Source organism: Vigna unguiculata, chromosome 1 (genome assembly GCF_004118075.2).
Source record: "Vigna unguiculata cultivar IT97K-499-35 chromosome 1, ASM411807v1, whole genome shotgun sequence".
In the NCBI taxonomy this organism is placed as follows: domain Eukaryota; kingdom Viridiplantae; phylum Streptophyta; class Magnoliopsida; order Fabales; family Fabaceae; genus Vigna; species Vigna unguiculata.
The window spans coordinates 23,901,074-23,919,383 of NC_040279.1; the positions used below are offsets into that span (position 1 = coordinate 23,901,074).

At 35.9% G+C, this 18,310-nt stretch overlaps 2 protein-coding genes and 1 pseudogene across 3 annotated transcripts; 2 read left to right on the plus strand and 1 right to left on the minus strand.

The window, feature by feature from the left end:
* Window positions 1-663: 663 nt before the first annotated feature.
* On the minus strand, window positions 664-2,379 carry LOC114190012. Its single transcript, XM_028078755.1, has 2 exons — window positions 1,485-2,379; window positions 664-1,058 (listed from the first exon to the last, which is right to left on the minus strand). The coding sequence occupies exons 1-2, from the start codon at window positions 2,377-2,379 to the stop codon at window positions 664-666; spliced, it is 1,290 nt and encodes a 429-aa protein (XP_027934556.1).
* Window positions 2,380-8,511: 6,132 nt separating this feature from the next.
* LOC114190017 lies at window positions 8,512-10,700 on the plus strand (annotated as a pseudogene).
* A 2,587-nt stretch (window positions 10,701-13,287) lies between these two features.
* Window positions 13,288-18,242, plus strand: LOC114173337 (pentatricopeptide repeat-containing protein At5g15010, mitochondrial-like). Of its 2 annotated transcripts, none has more exons than XM_028057697.1 (3): window positions 13,288-15,650; window positions 16,058-16,324; window positions 16,490-18,242. In XM_028057697.1, exon 1 carries the CDS (start codon window positions 13,672-13,674, stop codon window positions 15,505-15,507), a length of 1,836 nt encoding a protein of 611 aa, XP_027913498.1. In that variant the 5' UTR covers window positions 13,288-13,671; the 3' UTR covers window positions 15,508-15,650; window positions 16,058-16,324; window positions 16,490-18,242. The 2 variants fall into 2 exon arrangements, with proteins under 2 accessions (XP_027913498.1, XP_027913583.1); XM_028057782.1 differs by having other exon boundaries at window positions 16,163-16,324.
* Window positions 18,243-18,310: the final 68 nt, after the last annotated feature.

Here is an 18,310-nt window from a genome sequence, read left to right on the forward strand (position 1 = left end):
TTTCTTTTTATGGAACTGGTCCATTAGATTCGCTATTTCAAGTTGATTGGTTTTTCCAGTTTTATTATATTTCATGAGATTCTCGATTAAACAAGGTTGTCTTTTACATGAAAGGCGAGGCACTCAATTAGTTTAAGTGGATGTACCAAAATCATAACCCAGTGAATGGATTTCTTTCGGATGCCCTCTCAAACTTCCTTTGGGACCAACAATGTATGCCAACCATCAGACAGAGCTGTTCAAACTTAGAGAGCTGTTCAAACTTAGCGAACACAACACACTCGCATGATACCAACATCTTTTGTAAAATTTTGTTATAGAGCAGTGTTATTGATATTCGATACCGAAAAATATCGGCGATCCAAAAAACCGTTATAAAGTTATAGCGATAACAGTAATGGACTAAAAATATTGCGGTAAAAAAAATATAATAGTACCAAATATAATTTTAATAAAAAAGTAATGATATTATGTCTAAAAATTCAATTAGTAATAACATTATATCAAAACACCACAAATTTAAAGTTCAAAACATAAAATAACAATAAATAATAAAATATATGTATTAAGTTTCTTTCTAATCATCAGATTCTTTTTCAATTCCAACATAATTGTCTTCAATATCATTATCCAATGGGACATATCCCTCTTCCTCTTCCCCTTCTAAGACACTCTATCAAAGTTAAGTAATCTTTCAAACTCGGAATCAGAACTATCATGCAATTCATTTTGAACTTGAATTTGAGTCTTCTCTTTACCCTTCTTGGGTTGTGTTGGAGTTAGAGTTGCACCTGAACCTTTCTTAGAAGTATGAGAAGATCCAATAACAATAGCACCACTTGATGATGGAATAACAATACCACCACTTGATGATTGAATAACAATACCACCACTTGATGATTGCTTTCTTTTATTAGTTGTTTGTCTCCTTGTATAAACTACTAGTTCTTCAATACCTGAAGCTTCATAAACAGTTGCCCAATAAAGACTTAGATCATCATCAAAAACCAACTCATTACCCTCATCTTCATTATTGTTATCATCATCAACTTCTCCCACTAACCACTCGTTACATTCATCAATGTCATTCAATAGAATAGGGTCTATTTCATCCCTAATATCATATCTTTGAGTAAGTTGTTGATTACACTTTATGTAAACCAAATCATGCAACCTTTTGTGGTCCAGCCTATTCTTTTTTTTTTGAATGACTCTACATTATGAATAAGTAATATGTGAATTAATTTCTATATACACTTTACAAGATGATAATGAAATGAGTCATGTCTTATTACTTGCTCAAACACACTCCAATTCCGCTCACATCCTAATAAACTACATATCAAACTTAAAATCTTGATTGCTAGCTTTTGTAAGTTGGGAGCTCCATGCCCATAATTCTTCCACCATTGAGCTACACAATCAAAGAAACGAATGTAATAATTATATCTTAGCCCAATTTACAAAGTGTGTAAGTGCCTCACCTAGAGTTGTGGTCTTCCTTGATTCTTTGGCAAAATCATCACCAAAGAGTCCATTTGCACTCTTATAAGGAGGCAACTCAGTTAAAATGTTTTGTTGCACATATTTACTTGGCACTAACCTCCTAATGTAGTCATATAATCCATTTGTAACTTCCAAATCATATTCCATATCTGGGTTGGAAAAAAAAAACTCTAGGTTAAAAAAGTGACCAGCAACATGCAAGGGGCGATGAAGTTGACATGTCAATCTGTTATCAATGATTGTAAATACATCATTGTATTTACTTTCATCATTGTTGAATGACTTCATTATTATTTCCTTGGATTTCTCCATTGCTTCATATATATAACCCATAACTGCTTTTCTTTCCCCATCCACTAGACAAAGCAGATGAACAAGAGGAGCAATGACTTTAAGAGTAAACACTACTTGATTCCAAAATGAAGGCATAAGAACAAATTTTGTAGCCTCCCTCCCATTGGCTTCCTTAGATAGCTTATTATTGCTCCATTCATTAGAAGTGAACATCTTTCTCAATTTTCCATTCTCTTGATGCAACCTTTGTAATGATAAACAAGAGGAAGAAAACCTTGTAACGACATGTCTTACTAATTCCCTTTTGTTTGTAAATTGTCTCAACAGACTCAAGGTACTAGAATGGCTATAGATAAATCCAACAAGACTAACTCCTCTTTGAATTGTCTTCTTTATCAAAGGAAGCTTTCCAATGTCTTCAAGCATCAAATCTATACAATGGACAGCACAAGGAGTCCAATAGAGATGGGGTCTTTTCTCTTCTAACAACTTACCAACCAACACATAATTGCTCCCATTATCTGTTATAACTTGAACAACATTTTCTTCTCCAATGTCCTCCACAAGGGAATCAAACATCTCAAATAGTTTTTCTCATGTCTTCTAAAAGTTTGAACCATCATTGGACTTGACAAACATTGTCCTTGTAGGGGAGCTCACCAAAAAGTCAATCAAGCATCGTTGCTTTCGGTCAGTCCTTACATCTTACATAATAGAACAACCATGTTTGCTCCATTGAAATTTATGATCTTGCAACAACTTCTCAGTGTACTAAACTTCCTTGTTGAGAAGTGGAACTCTGATTTCATGATAACTAGGAGCAGGTAAATTAGGTTCATAAGCACCTATGACATCAATCATATCTTGAAAACTTTTCAACCTCACAAGGTTGAATGACAAGCCTGCTTGGTACCAAAATCGAGCAATATATTAATGAACCGATGCCTTTAAATTTTTGTTATATGCTTCTTTAATGCTAGCTTGCTTTAGTTTTTCCTTTTTTCTCTTCTCTATCGCAGCAGATGGATTTCTATAAAACATATCCATTGATCCTTTTCTTCCATAACTATTTTTCCCTTTATCATTACTAGCCGTGGAAATTTCAACCTCATTTTCACTCTCATGGTTATCATTGGTTGTAGTATATCCAGGATTGACGGATGAGCTGTCTGTTTTTTCTTTGTATAATTTTCAAAGTTCTTCTCTCACATTTTTTGGAGTCTTGGTGCAAGCAACAATATTACGCTTCTTTGCCTTGAGATTTTCTTTTTCTCTTGTAACTCCTCCTTTCATAACTTTCCCACAATAATTGCAAATAGTTGTATTTAAATTTGATTCATCCATCGGATGACAATGTTTCCATCCCATGTTACTCATATGAGATGTTCTTGAAGGATCTTTATCATTGGCCATTATTGTTGTTGGAAAATAGGTATATTTTTTACAAAATAATTATAGTGAAAGTAGACAAATAGAAACAAAAAAATAAAAGTAAAATTGAAAAAAAAAACTTGGCAGTGGCAGTCGGCGACAATGGCTGTCGACGGGTGGCGGAGGTTGTAGTGACTGGTAGGGACAATTGGACTGGGAAAGAAGTTATGTGGAATCTTTAGAAGCTTTTGGTTACAATATTAAAAGAATAATAATTGTTCTTGATGTTGAATAAAATAATAAAGAATAAAGGAAGTTTTGCAGGTAGGTTAGGTTAAATATACGTTTAGTGGGTCAGACCCAATTTTTAAAGAATAAAAATGGTGGCTGAAATTAGGGTAAAAGAGTGAAATAACAAGGAATGAGTCTTTCGCACGTTGGGTTAGGTGGCTGAAGTTAGGGTAAAAGAATAAAATAAGAGGGGAACAAGTTTTGCACGTTGGAAAAATAAAGGTTTAGTGGGCCAAGCCCAATTTTTAAATGAATCAGAAGAAGCAATTAGGTTAGGTCATCTTCTTTCTCTCACCCACACATTCCATCGTTGCTCCTCTTTCTTCTCTTCTCCTCCATTCAAGATGTTGGTTTTTTTATTCCGTCTGATTTTTTTGCCACGACCACTCCGCTACCGCCACCTGCCATGCCCGGAGCGGCCACCATGGGCAGCCACAGAAAACACGATTCCCCTTTGCCTTGTTATGGCAGTTGGCCGAGAAATCGTTACCGGTTTCCGCCATGGTGCCCCCATGGACGACATTCAACAACACTATTATAGAGTTATGAGTCTCACCCCTCATATGTTACTTAATTGTTTCATCGCTAGCCTCATCCTGGGATTCGTCAAGAAATAGTCGTCCTTCAACCCACTTCCATTACCTAGGCTTCAGGCCTTGCTAAGCTTTTGAAATCTAAAATTACCAATTCCAAATCCCATTATACACAACCATACACACCCTCCCTCAATGTCTCGAAGTCTCTTACCCCAACCGCAACCTCCTTTTCACCTCACTCCAAATCTCTCTTCCACACCTTCGCTTCCTATACAAAAACTTACCTCAACCCAACATAAATATAAACGAGCCCCTGGTATATATTACCATTGTAATGAAAAGTATTTCCCTTGCCACAACCATACACTTTTTGATTTTATTAAGTGAAGAAGCTATACCAAAATACACTATGATCACTTACTTAAACAATACCACCACCCTTGTTGTAGAGGACCCCATGAGTTTCATGTCACCTTAAATCCACTAAGGAATGGCACATGTAACTAACTAGTTCCAACGAAACCACACCTTCAACATTGACGATTGGGTTCCCTTACACTCTAGTTGTCACTTGATGAATAGTAATCAAAGTTTGTAATGGTCTTAACCGTTAGATAATATAAATACCTTATATACATACTTTGTTGTTAAAGAGAAAATATTGTCTCTTGTTCTCTCTATTCTATTGTTAATCCATTATGCATTTTTGGTGTTTGATAATTTGTGTGTGAGAAGTGCTAATGTGCATGGAAAAAGTAGAGGGCCTTTGTATATAGCTATGTAAGAGCATGACAAAAGCAAAAGGATTGTTGCTATAGGTGTATTATCCCTGGTCCAATAGATTGGTATCATAGAGTAAGGTTTGAGGGGAGCCTAGCAAATTGTTGAAGGGTAGTACGGTGGAACATTCAGAGAAGTGTTCTTATGGTTGTTACAGTTATACCAGAAAGTCTCCCTATCTTTGATGGGAAAGACTATGATGATTGGTGCGTCAAGATGGATGCGATTGTTGGATATCAAGATGTGGATGAGATTCTCAAGAATAGGTTTAAAGAACCCACCAAGAATGCAAGTGATGAATAAAAAGCAACGTTCAGAGAGAACAAGAGACTGGACTATAAAGCAAGGGTTTTGCTGCCTCAATGTGTATCACCTAACATATTTCAGAAAATTTCAAAAGCTGCCACATCAAAGGAGATATGGGATATATTAAGCAATGGGTACGGTAATTTGGAAAAGTTAAAAAGGTGAAGCTTCAGTCATTGAGAAGACAATATGAATTTTTTCAATGGCAGAGTAATAATCTTTGATAGAGTATTTTAACAAGTTACAAGTGGTGACTAATGCTATGTAGGCATGTGATGAGAAGATAAAAGATTTAAAGATTGTAGAGAAAGTATTGCAGACGTTGAATCCTCATTTTGATCACATTGTGGTTGCTATTGAAGAGTCTAAAAATCTTGAAGACATGACAGTAGAGGAACTGCAAAATTCCTTGGAAGTACATGAGCAACGAATTGTTGAAAGAACCATTGATCAAGCCCTTCAAGCCAGAGCCAATCAATAGCGAAATAGAGGACGTGGTGGAAGGTATTCACATGAAAGATCAAGAGGCGAAAGAAGTGGAGGCAAGCACACTGATTGTTTTGAAAATTCTAATGACAATAACTCTAAATAGAAAAAATAATCAGACATAAAGAGGTGAAAGATAATCTAGGGGAAGTGGCAGGAGAAATCTTGACCAAAGAAAGGTTCAATGTTACAAATTTGACAAGTTTAGTCACTATGTATTGGAGTGTTGGCATAACAATGGTGCTAAAAATAAGAAAGACAAGAATAGTGACGAAGCGCATCTGGCCCAAGATGAGGACAATTCTGATTTGGATCAAGTATTACTAATGGTTACTACAAACAGTGATAACGATATGTCTTCATGGTAACTTAAAACTGACTGTTCGAACCATATGACATGAAATAGAGATTGGCTAATTTATCTTGATTCAACTGTAAAAAACAGTGTTAGATTTGCAGATAACAACACCATCACAGTAGAAGGAATTGGCAAGGTTTTGATCACACGAAAGAACGGTAAGATAACATACATTCATGATGTGTTGTATGTTCCCTCAATGCAACATAATTTGCTGAGTCTAAGGCAATTACTTGAAAAAGGTTATTCCATGATTATGAAGCAAAATCACATTGAAGTCTATGACTCAAAGCAAAGGTTATTATTGAAAGCGCCAATATCAAGAAATAAAACATTCAAAATTAATCTTGACGCCACTACAATTCAATGCTTGTCTTCTGTGAATGTTGAAGAAGAGAGTTACCTTTGGCATTTCTGATTTGGGCACTTAAATTTTAATAGCCTAAACTTATTAAGTAGTGAAAGAATGGTAAAATTGATGTCAGTGATACATCAACCATAGAAGAAGTGTGAATGTTGTTTGATTAGGAAACAATCGAGGAAGAAATTTAAAGCCACTACACCAAAAAAAGCAAAGGACCCTCTTGATGTAGTCCATTCAGATATTTGTGGCCTATTTGAAACACCTTTTCTAGGAGGTAATAAATACTTACCAACCTTTGTTGATGAATACACTAGGAAAGTGTGGCTATATTAGATAAAAGAGAAGAAAAAAGTCTTTTTTTTGTGTTTGTTAAATGGCTTGCTAAAGTTGAGACACAATCTAGTTGGAGTTTGAAGATTTTCAAAACCAATGGTGGAGGACAGTTTAAGTCCAATTAGATGAATGAATTCTGCGAACCAGAAGAGCTTGAGCATGAAGTCACAACCCCTTACACACCCCAACACAATGGCCTGGCGAAAAGGAGAAACAAAACTTTACTTGATTTGATGAGGTGCATGATGAAAGGCAAAGGACTACCAAACTATTTTTAGGGAGAAGTTGTAACCCTAACTGCCTTTATGCTAAACAAGAGTCCAATAAAGAAGATGAAGAATGTTACTCCTGATGAGGCATGGTCTGGACACAAACCTTTGGTGCATCACTTTCAGATATTTGGTTTTGTATGTCACAAACACATACCAGATGAAAAGAGAAATAAACTAGATGATAAGAGTGATACCTCGGTTCTAGTAAGATATCATCCAATTGGCGCATACAAATTATTCATTGAATCAAGTGATCATAAGTAGAGACATAGTGGTGGATGAAGTTGCAAAATGGAATTGGGGGAGTAAGCCAAGCTCACAAAAAATAACATGTTTTATAGAAGAGAAAGAAAGAAATTCTAGTGATGTTGATGTGGTTGAGTTGCTTAAGGCCAAAAGATCTCAAAGGGTCAGATTCCCCTCTACTTGACTAACTGATAATGGAATCAATAATGATGAAGAGCTTATGTACTTTAACTTTTTCATTGATTTTGAACATGTGAGCTGGGAATAAGCAATTGATGTCAAAGAGTGGAAAAATTCTATGATTGAAGAGGTTGAAGCCATTTAAAGAAACAAAACATGGAAGCTGGTAAATCTTCTGAAAAATAAGCATCCTATTGACGTTAAAATAGGTGTTTAAACTAAAGCTAAAATATGATGGAACAATGGCCAAGCACAAAGCAAGGTTGGTAGCTAAAGGCTTTTTTGCAGAAACAATGTATTGACTACACGAATGTATTTGCTCCTGTCGCAAGGCTTGAAACTGAGACTTGTTGTGGCTGTTGCTAGTTGGAGAAGTTAGACTATATGACAACTTGCTGTTAAATCTACTTTCCTTAATGGACCATTGGAAGAAGAAGTATATGTGAGGTTGGAAGTGAACATCAAGTATGCAGGCTTAATAAGGCCTTATACGGTCTCAAACAAACTCCGAAAGCTTGGAACAAGGTGATTGATGCATTCCTACATACAATGTTGTCAAGATCGCGATCTAGATCGCAAACTTGAACGATCTTGCGAGTTTTTATCCTGCAAACGAGCTGATGCGGTCGCCGGATCGGAGCGATCTTCCGAGTTTAGTTGTCGGATCGGAGGATCGGAGGCACGTCGATCTTGGATCGATCTTCCATGGATGACATTTTAGGGTTCTGTTGTTGTGAGAGATGTAATGGGGGCAGCTAGGTTAAGTTTGACAGCTTTCCCCAACATTAAAAGGGCTGCTCCATGACTTATTAAAATGACCCGACCCAATTTAAAATCCAACAACACTTTTCCCCCTTTTAGATAGGTACTTTTACACCTCGTGAGAAGACTATCGAAGACCCAACAACTGACGAACGAACCTCCTCACACACGTTCGCGCGCCTACTGCCTCACTCACGTTCGCGCCTACTGTGCCGCCCCGTCACTGACGCCGTCGTCGCCCTTCCCGATGTCGTCGCTTCCCTTCCCGACGCTGTCGGGATTTTCCACCCACGTCACTCCCTCACGCAGGTTCAGTTTTTTCTCCCTCACGTAGCCTCTGTTTTTTCTCCCTATTTTATTTTTCCCTCACTGTTCTACACAGACTCTACACGACTCCTGTATTTATTTTTTGTTTGAAGAAAAAAAATGGCATCAAGTGGAAGAGGGAGTGGAGTTGGGCTGAGGACAGATCCTGCATGGAGTCACTACATTTCTATTGATGGGAAAACAAGAAATCTGAAATGTAAATATTGTGAAAAGGTATTGACGGGTGGAATTTATCGACTCAAACATCATTTAGCAGGAACTTCAAAGGATGTTGGAGCATGTATTGCAGTTCTGGAAGATGTTAAAAAATCAATGTTGGGTGTGGTTTCCCTGTTGCAGCAAAATTTGGTTAAAAAATCAATATTCATAGAATTTGAAGGGGATGGTGGCATGGCTGAATCAGAATCTGCTAGAAAAAGACCAAGTGAAGAACGTACTGATGAGTCATCAAATATTTTTAAGAGAAGGAATACCCAGACTACTATCAATTCAATCTTTAAGAAAACTGAGAGGGAGGATGCTTGTCAAGAAATTGCTTTATTTTTCTACAACAATGCAATTTCATTTAATGTGGCAAACAATGAAGAATTTAGGAGGATGCTTGAGTTGGTTGCAAAACATGGGGCTAGATTTAAGCCACCATCCTACCATGAGATTAGGGTGAAATATTTAAAGCAACAGGTTGAAAAGACCAATATGATTTTGGAGGAGCATAAACTATTTTGGAAGAAAAATGGATGCACAATAATGACAGATGGATGGACTGATAGGAGCAGAAGGACGATACTTAATTTTTTGGTTAATAGCCCAAGGGGGACTGTCTTTTTGAAGTCTATTGATGCATCTGACATTTGCAAGACAGCTAACAAAATTTATAAGATGATGGATGATGTTGTTGAGGAGATTGGGGAAGATAATGTGATCCAAATTGTAACCGACAATGCAGCAAATTACAAGGCAGCTGGAGACTTGTTAATGCAAAAGAGGCAAAAGCTATATTGGACACCTTGTGCAGCCCATTGCATTGATTTGATGTTGGAAGATTTTGAGAAGAAAATTCCACTTCATCATGATACAATAGGTAGTGGTAAGAAAATCACAACCTACATTTATTCAAGAACGAGTCTTATTTCCTTGTTGCACAAATTTACTAAGGGGAAAGATTTGATAAGACCCGCAAATACTCGTTTTGCCACTTCTTATTTGACTTTGGGATGCTTGAATGAAAACAAAGGGCCATTGATTAGGATGTTCACATCAAATGAGTGACAATCTAGTCAATTGGTAAAGACTAGAGATGGAGGACTTGTGGAAAATTTGATATTGGATAAGGAATTTTGGAAAAATATTTTGAATTGCTTGAGAGGTGCCCTTCCTCTAATTAAGGTGTTGCGCATGGTAGATTCGGATGAGAAGCCAGCCGTGGGATTTATCTATGAAGAAATGGATATTGCTAAAGAAAAGATACAAAGTCTTTTCAATGGAGTTAGTAAGAGGTAATAATAATAACTAATTCCCTTATACTAATATTTAATTTTCTAATTTATTTGTTTTTGTAGATTAATTCATTTATTTTTATCTTATATAGCTACACCCCTCTTTAGGAAATCATCGATCATAGATGGGACAGCAAATTGCATAGGCCATTGCATGCTGCAGGCTATTATTTGAATCCCATGTTGCACTATGATGCTGAGTTTAAAGCTGATTATGAGGTGAAACGCAGAATGTATGATTGTTTGGAAAGGCTAGTGGGAGACATTGATGAGATCGGTAAGATTGACTCTCAAATTGAGAGTTTCAAGAGTAAATCTGGATTTTTTGGTAGTGCAATAGCTCAACGCGCACTCAAAACCAAAACTCCATCCCAATGGTGGGAATCATATGGTGATGAACATCCAGAACTACAAAGATTTGCAATTAGAGTATTGAGTTTGACTTGTAGTTCATCCGGATGTGAGCGTAATTGGAGTGCTTTTGAAAGGGTAAGAATTCCTATTTATGAAATTGATTTTATAATTATTTTTAGATGTTAGTATAAGGTGTTAATTAACTTTGTAATTGTTTAGGTCCACACAAAGAAAAGAAATCGTTTACAACAAAAGACCATGAATGATGTGGTCTTTGTAATGGCTAATTCAAGATTGAAAAAGAAGAAGGATGTTAGGAAAAAAAAGGACTATAACATGGATGATCTTGCTTCTGATGATGAATGGACAGTGGAGGAAAATGAAGCAAGTTCAAGTTTAGATGCTTCATATGAAAAAGTCTTACTTGAAGTTGGATAGAATGAAGATGCTAGTAGAGGTGGTGTTGTTGCACCTATGGATCATTTGGAGGTTCCTCCAATTGTTGATAATGATCAAGGTCGTAGAGGAGAGGACATTGATGAAAATGAAGATGCTATGGAGGACAATGATGATTATCCTACTTTTGATATGAACGAATTCCTTGGATTTTAAACATTGAACAATTTATTAGATGGTTTATGCTTGGCCACACTTATGAAACTATTTTAATTGTTATGGATTCATTTTATGAATTATGTATGACTTGTTTTTATCATTTATATTTTTTTAAATGATGCACCTATTTATGAATATATTTTTTTATCTACTCATAACTCTTACGAGTCGAGTTATGATCCTCGAGTTACGAGTATTCATTCCCTTCCCGATCCTCTTACGATATTCGAGTTTAACAACATTGCTTACATAAATAAGGTTTTGTGAAGAGTTCGATTGAGTATGGCCTGTACATAAAATAATCAAAGGGTGAAAGTGTGCTGTTGATATGTCTCAATGTATATGATTTTCTTGTAACAGGAGACAAAGAAAACAAATTGATAAGTTCAAATCAGATATGAAAGCCACATTTAAGATGACAGATTTAGGTATCCTCAACTACTTTCTAGGTCTCGAATTTATTTATACATCACATGGAATTCTGATGCATGAGCAAAAGTATGCGAATGAGAATTTAAAAAAGTTTAACATGTAACTTAATACCTATACCCGTCATGGTGAATTTGAAGTTGACTGAATAAATTGAAGAAGAAGAAGAAGTTGATGTCATGTTGTATAGACAAATCACTGGATCATTGAAATACTTATGCAATAGCAAGCCAAATACTTGTTACGGTGTTGAGTTAATTAGTAGGTTCATGAACAATTAATCCAAGATTATTACACATAGCAATAACGAAACATATACTAAAGTATATAAAAGGCACAACTGGTCTTGGTTTGTTCTTTCCGAAAAGGTTTGCAGAACAGATTGAAGCTGGAAACGTGTTGGAAGCTTGGTCAGATTCTGACTGGTGTGGTGATAAGGTAGAAAGGAAGAACACCTATGGCTATTTATTCAAATTTTTGGGTGCACCAGTTTCTTGGTGTTCAAAGAAACAAAATGTGGTGGCACTTTATTCATGTGAAGAAAAACACATTGCTGCTGCAGACGCTACTTGTCAATGCCTATGTTTAGAGAGTTTGGTAAATGAATTGAAGTTGGAATACGTGAAGCCTATACAGTCAAATTTGCTATATGTTTGTCTAAGAATCCTATTTTCCATGGCAAGCATAAACACATAAAGATCAAATTCAATTTTTTTAGGATCAAATGAGTAGAGGAAGGATTTAATTGATCATTGCAACAATGAGGATCAAGTGGCTGATGGCTTTACTAAGTCATTGAATTATCTGAGATTTGAGAAACTTAGAGAGCTTATGGGGTAGATGTGTATAGATTCTTTGATTAGGAGGGTGTGTTAGACAATATAAATAACTTGTATACATACTTTGATGTTAATGAGAAAATATTGTCTCTTGTTTTCTCTATTCCATTGTTCATCCATTATGCATTTTTGGTGTTTGAGAAGTGTTGTTGTGCATGGCAGAAGCAGAGAGCCTGTGTATACAACTATGTGAGAGCGTGGCAGAAACAGAAGGATTGTTGTTACAGGTGTACTGTGTTAGTAATTTTTTTTGCTTACATACTGTCCCTAGTCCAACATCACCACTCCCAACATCCAGAACCTTTCCTACGCGCCACCTAAACCCTATCATCATATAAATCAACCCACATAACATTTTCCCTTCTTCCTGTCAAGTTGAAGATTTACAACCTACTTTAGATTTCATATTATTTCATGGAGCTTTTTTTTAATTATAGAATGCACTCAAGAGACTAAGACAGGAATGCCAATATCTATTAAATACTTTCTTTAATAAGTTAAGTAAATAAATTAATTTAAGTACAAAATATCTCCATTGGTAGTTTAATTTTTGTTATAGATATTTGTGGAGAAATCAATAGAAGCTATACAGTATAGGATTTAGATTTTAATTTTTTAGTATTTTTTTGACCTAATATGATTACTACATGATTTGTCTTTAGTTTGCAAAAATCCATTAAAAAACTAAAATAACTTATTTTTTTACTTAAGCTATATTATTTTATAAGTTAAAATCGAATCAGATTTTTCTTAACCTACCCCATTATAGTTTAAAACCCACGTTCAATTGATTCCAATAATGTCGGATAACTCCTTTGTCTTAATTTAAATTTATCCATTGTCTTCTAACATTCATGAAAAATGCAGTAAAAATGAAAGTAAGAATGAAGAAGGTCTAAAACAATCTATATTTACAATAAGAGATGCAAGTAGAGGTGATTTAATTAAATCAATACCTATGGTATGAATGTATTCAAATTCAAATATTAAACTATACTTAATTATCCACTTAACTAATAATTTGATTTTGGGCTTGTTTATTTTACGTGAAAAAATTATTTCGATTGTTACGTACATGTTTCAATATAAAATAAACTCGTGAATTAGATAAGATTACTTTAGGCAGGGTAGAGTCTTACTAGTGGAGGTATAGGTATTTTAAAAAGTAAAACCATTAAGATTGTGAAGAGTAAAACAAGAGGTGCAATAAGAGACTAACCCAATTTGTTTTCAACGGACTAGGTCTCTGGCCCAACATTGATGAGTAGAATCGAGTTTGCTGTGCTTAGCGTTTATTGTTGGAAATTTCATTCTCTAAAACATTCTATAGAATAGAACCCGCGATTCCGGTGGACACCACGGTACAATGCTTTAGATTTGTAACAATTCACTTTTGCTTGTAGTTTCTTTTAGTCATTTTCACAAACATCTTTCGCTCAACGTTAACCGAAGAAATTTGGGCCATAATATTCTGACACTCTGTCTAATTTCGATACATTGAAGTGTACATCGCTTATTTGTCAGTCATGAACAGAGTCGGATCTAGAATATCTCTTCTCTCTGTTGTGCTATTACGCATCAACCATAACTCACTCGTTGTTAATCGTTGTCATGTAGTAGAACAGTCCCTTGTGAGTGATGGTTTCAATTTGTTTAACCCTTTGAAGTATGAAACGTTTTTAGCTCCGCCAAATTTTGGTTTATCAGTCAGGCCCTTTTCTACTTCATCTTCAACCAGAAGCCTTGGGGAGTCAACTGATGCCCCTGCACACGAGGCCTTGAGTGATGAAGATGATGGGGATGGGGATGAGGAAGATGATTATGATGATGGTCATGGCAAGAATAAAAACAAGAATGGTACCGATTGTAGTAAGTTACATTTAAGAGATGATGATCTTGCCCCAGATGTTAAAACCATTTTGGATATAATGCATGAGATGGGTTCTGGACCATCTGACATTAAGCAAAAGCTTGAGCATTGCAGTGTGGCGCTATCACAAGAGCTGGTTGGGGAGGTCCTTTCAAAAACTCGCAATGATTGGGAAGCGGCTTTCACATTTTTCTTATGGGCTGGCAAGCAGCCTGGGTATACTCATTCGGTTCGGGAGTATCATTCTATGATCTCCATTCTTGGCAAAATGAGGAAGTTTGATACTGCTTGGACCTTAATTGAGGAAATGAGAGGAGGTAGAACTGGTCCATCTCTTATCACTCCACAGACACTGTTGATCATGATCAGGAGATACTGTGCTATACATGATGTTGCAAGGGCTATCAATACTTTCTATGCTTATAAACGGTTTAACTTTCAAATTGGGCTAGAGGAATTTCAGAGCCTTCTTTCTGCCCTTTGCCGGTATAAGAATGTGCAGGATGCTGAGAACTTACTGTTCTGCAACAAAAATGTATTCCCACTTGACATTAAAAGCTTTAACATAATTCTGAATGGATGGTGTAATTTGATTGTTAGCACTAGTCATGCAGAAAGAATATGGAAGGAGATGAGCAAGAGAGGAATCAAACACGATGTTGTCTCTTATGGAAGTATCATATCCTGCTATTCAAAGTCTTCTACACTCTACAAGGTGCTTAGGATGTTTGACGATATGAAGAAAAGGAAGATCACTCCCGATAGGAAGGTTTATAATGCTGTAATTCATGCTCTAGCAAAGGGTAGGCTTGTGAAAGAAGCTGTGAATCTCATTCGAAAAATGGAGGACAACAACATTATTCCAGATGTTGTTACTTACAACTCCTTGATCAGGCCTCTTTGTAAAGCTCGCAAAGTTGATGAAGCTAAACAATTTTTTGATGAGATGTTGAAGAGGAGCTTATGCCCAACAATTCAAACTTTCCATGCTTTCTTCCGTATGTTAAGGACCAAGGAAGAAGTATTTGAGCTCTTGGACAAAATGAGAGAGCTGGGATGCTGCCCAACCAATGAGACTTATATAATGTTGATAAGAAAGTTTTGCCGTTGGCGCCAGCTTGATGATGTATTTAAGATATGGGATGCAATGAAGGAAGATGGAATCGGACATGATCGTAGTTCATATATAGTACTGATTCATGGGCTGTTTCTGAATGGAAAGCTAGAAGATGCATTCAGATATTATGCAGAGATGCAAGAGAAAGGCTTCCTTCCTGAACCAAAAACAGAAGAAATACTTCAGGCATGGGTTTCTGGGAAACAGTCAACGGAGGACCAGGTGACAGATGTAGAACCTAATGGACTTGAAAATGATAGTTTTAAAAATAAAGTAAAGGACATACCCAGTAAATTTGATAGGGAAAAAAATTTTCTTCGCCAACCTGAGACCAGAAGAGTAATAAGAGAACGAGGTTTTTCTTTGTGGGATTAAGACGAGGTCCCTCCAATGACACTTTAATACTATACCTTTGAAGATGACACTTATTGGTCAGCATACCTCAAATTCAAAGAGGTGGATGGCATGCGGGTGTATAGCCAGACTTCAATTTCCTCATCACAAACAAGAGCTGCAAGGTTAGTGCAATGCAAAGACAACCGAAGTTTGTTTAGTTATAGGATTTAAAACTTTTCGGTTAAAATTTAGTTGCTTCTTTACTGGTGGTTAACCTTTGGTGAATGTTGTTAATACTAGAGCTGAACTCAGGCGCTTGTATGTATTTTCATGAGTTTGGTATTAATTACGCTAAGTGCAGCTAGAAACACAATCCACTGTTGTGATTGTTTACATTGCAGAGAAAAATGTGAATTGATAGTTGCTCGTTGGCATTTTATTATACAATCTACTTTAGAAGTAAAATTGACACAACACAAATGAAGTTAACACATCGACGAAAGTAATTAATTACCTTATGAAGTTGCACGAAAGTATAGACATTGACCATGAGTTGAACTTTCATTAGTTTTTTTTTCTTATGCTGCAGGGTATAACAGACATCTTTTATTTTCGGGCCTTTGGCCCTGTGATATAAGATCTCCTGTGGCCTCTGTTTTTATGTTGTTAGTGCTTTGGTCTTATGGCTTGTTAGGTCCCTGCAAACATGATATTTTCCCATGAACCATCATTCAACTATTATGGAGACTGGAGATTATTTGATCCTGGGGTTGAAGTGACTGAGGCTTCATTGCTAGAACTTAAGCCTATCCCTGACCCCCTAACCAGGTCTTAAAAGAGCGTCATTGACAATCAGGTAAACTGGATTCCTGAGTACATAATACACCATGGAAGCCATGTAGTTGAGGGTTATTTTGGTGCTCTTTCTGTTTGTTTTTATTTTGGACCCTGTAATATAAGAGTAAATTTGTAATGCTATTGCTATCTAATCAACTCTATTAAAAAAATTTCTTGATGGCAGTTTGCATCCAGGTAGCATGATTGAACATTCATGTAATACACCAATAGAGCAGAAGCGGGAGTTCGAGAAAGAGGGTTAGTATTAGTGAGGTGCATGAGTGAGCTGACTGTGTGGAATCCGTAACTTCTATTGATACGTTGGTTCTTATTAAAATGGTTTCTGAAACAATTTGTGGATTATGGCCGCATCTGGTCTAGTGGTTCTTAATGGTATATAGGTAGCTTTAATTATGGGTGAAGTTTGGATGATCAAATTGAAGAATGCTGAAAGCTATGGTTGAAGTTTCTAAGTGTCCTTTGGCTTGGAAACTTGATTCTTAGATGAAGATCTTGGTTTTGCTAAATGGATAGTTGGCTTAGGGAAGGAGAGAGACTATGTCGTTCTGCAAAGATTACGAGAAAGGAATATGAGAGAAAAAGGAAATGAACCAAGTACAAGATTGGTTCTTACCAATTCGACTAGTTCATGTAGCTTGGGATAAACTGTGATCAACCTCTAGCTCCCACTTGGATAAAGCTAATGAACACCACCAAATGACAAGAGGACCTCTAGCTCCACCTTGGATAAGCTAAGGAGCACTACCAAAGAAAAACAAGAGAGAACCACCACTTGAACTTAGATCAAGGCTAAGAACTCTTTAGCAAGAAGATTCACACTCTTCTTAAACTCAATACACTTATGTATTATTCAAATCAGAGTTATATACCAAGTTGATTGATACCGGATAGAACTAGTTGATTCAAACCAATCTAAAAATCTCCTTTGTAATCCTTCTATATATCTCTTACACTTGAATATATCTTGGTTCTTTATTTTTGCAAGAACCTTAACTCCCAAATCAAGTGTTACAGGAAAACTTTTCAAAATCTTATAGTGTTTCCTATTACAACTATACTATATGTTGATCCTATGTCTTTATTTTGCTGCAATTTTATTTAACGTTTATTAATCTATTGAATTGTAATAAGTGTTGTTTTAGAGTCTCTGCATTGTCTCCTTTAACTCTTTTTGGTAGTCATATTATTTTTTTAATTTATTGTATTGTATCTTTAAAATTCCTTGAAGTTTTATCTAGAGTTTTGTATTTTCTTTGATCTCTTGAGTTAAGATTTAGATCTCGCAATGTTTTTCACATTGTTTGTTCACTCTTTGCTTAAACTATCGGAGTTTTTTGCCATGTGCTAAAGAGAATTTGAGTGATAAAATGCGAGAGAGTACATTCAAGAAAAAGCCTATAAGTGTGATACACAAGTGAGAATTTGAGTGAAACACATAGAAGAGTAATGTGGTCCTAAATATATTTTATTATACTAACATTTTCATGTAGGAACTAGCAATATTGAGTAATGCAACATGTTTCCGCAAAGGACTTAAAAGTACCAAGAGAATGACACGTAGAGATACACCTAGTGTTTGTGAGGCCCTGGTGGAGAATGTCAATTTCTTGGAATCCATAATTATAAAGTTGAATGACAAGATGGCTAGTATTAAAAGGAAGTACAATCCTGATAGAAAATCATTATCAAAGACAAGTGCACTAAGATGTTCCAAATGTTGAGGCTATGGACATGAAACTCATCAATGTCCTAATGGGGATACAAGTCTCATTACTAATGAAGACCTCAAGAACTACATTTTATACTTGAAAGAAGAGGAAGAAAGGATAATGCAAAAATTAGATGTATTAAAAAGAAGGCAAGAGCGGAAGCTAAAAAGAGCACATGAGAAGGAAACACTTATAAAAAATGAAGGAAAGGCAAAGAGAGAAAAAGACGAGAAAGAAAAGAGAGAGAGAAGAGGAATAAGAAGGAGAGAGAAAAG

Bases quoted from the DNA above. Each gene is read 5' to 3' on its own strand.
- LOC114190012 (XM_028078755.1), bottom strand. From the start codon at position 2,379: ATGTTTGATTCCCTTGTGGAGGACATTGGAGAAGAAAATGTTGTTCAA. The intron at 1,059-1,484 runs GTGAGGCACTTA...ACGAGTGGTTAG, and splicing joins AAGGAAGACCACAACTCTAG to TGGGAGAAGTTGATGATGAT.
- LOC114173337 (XM_028057697.1), top strand. From the start codon at position 13,672: ATGAACAGAGTCGGATCTAGAATATCTCTTCTCTCTGTTGTGCTATTA.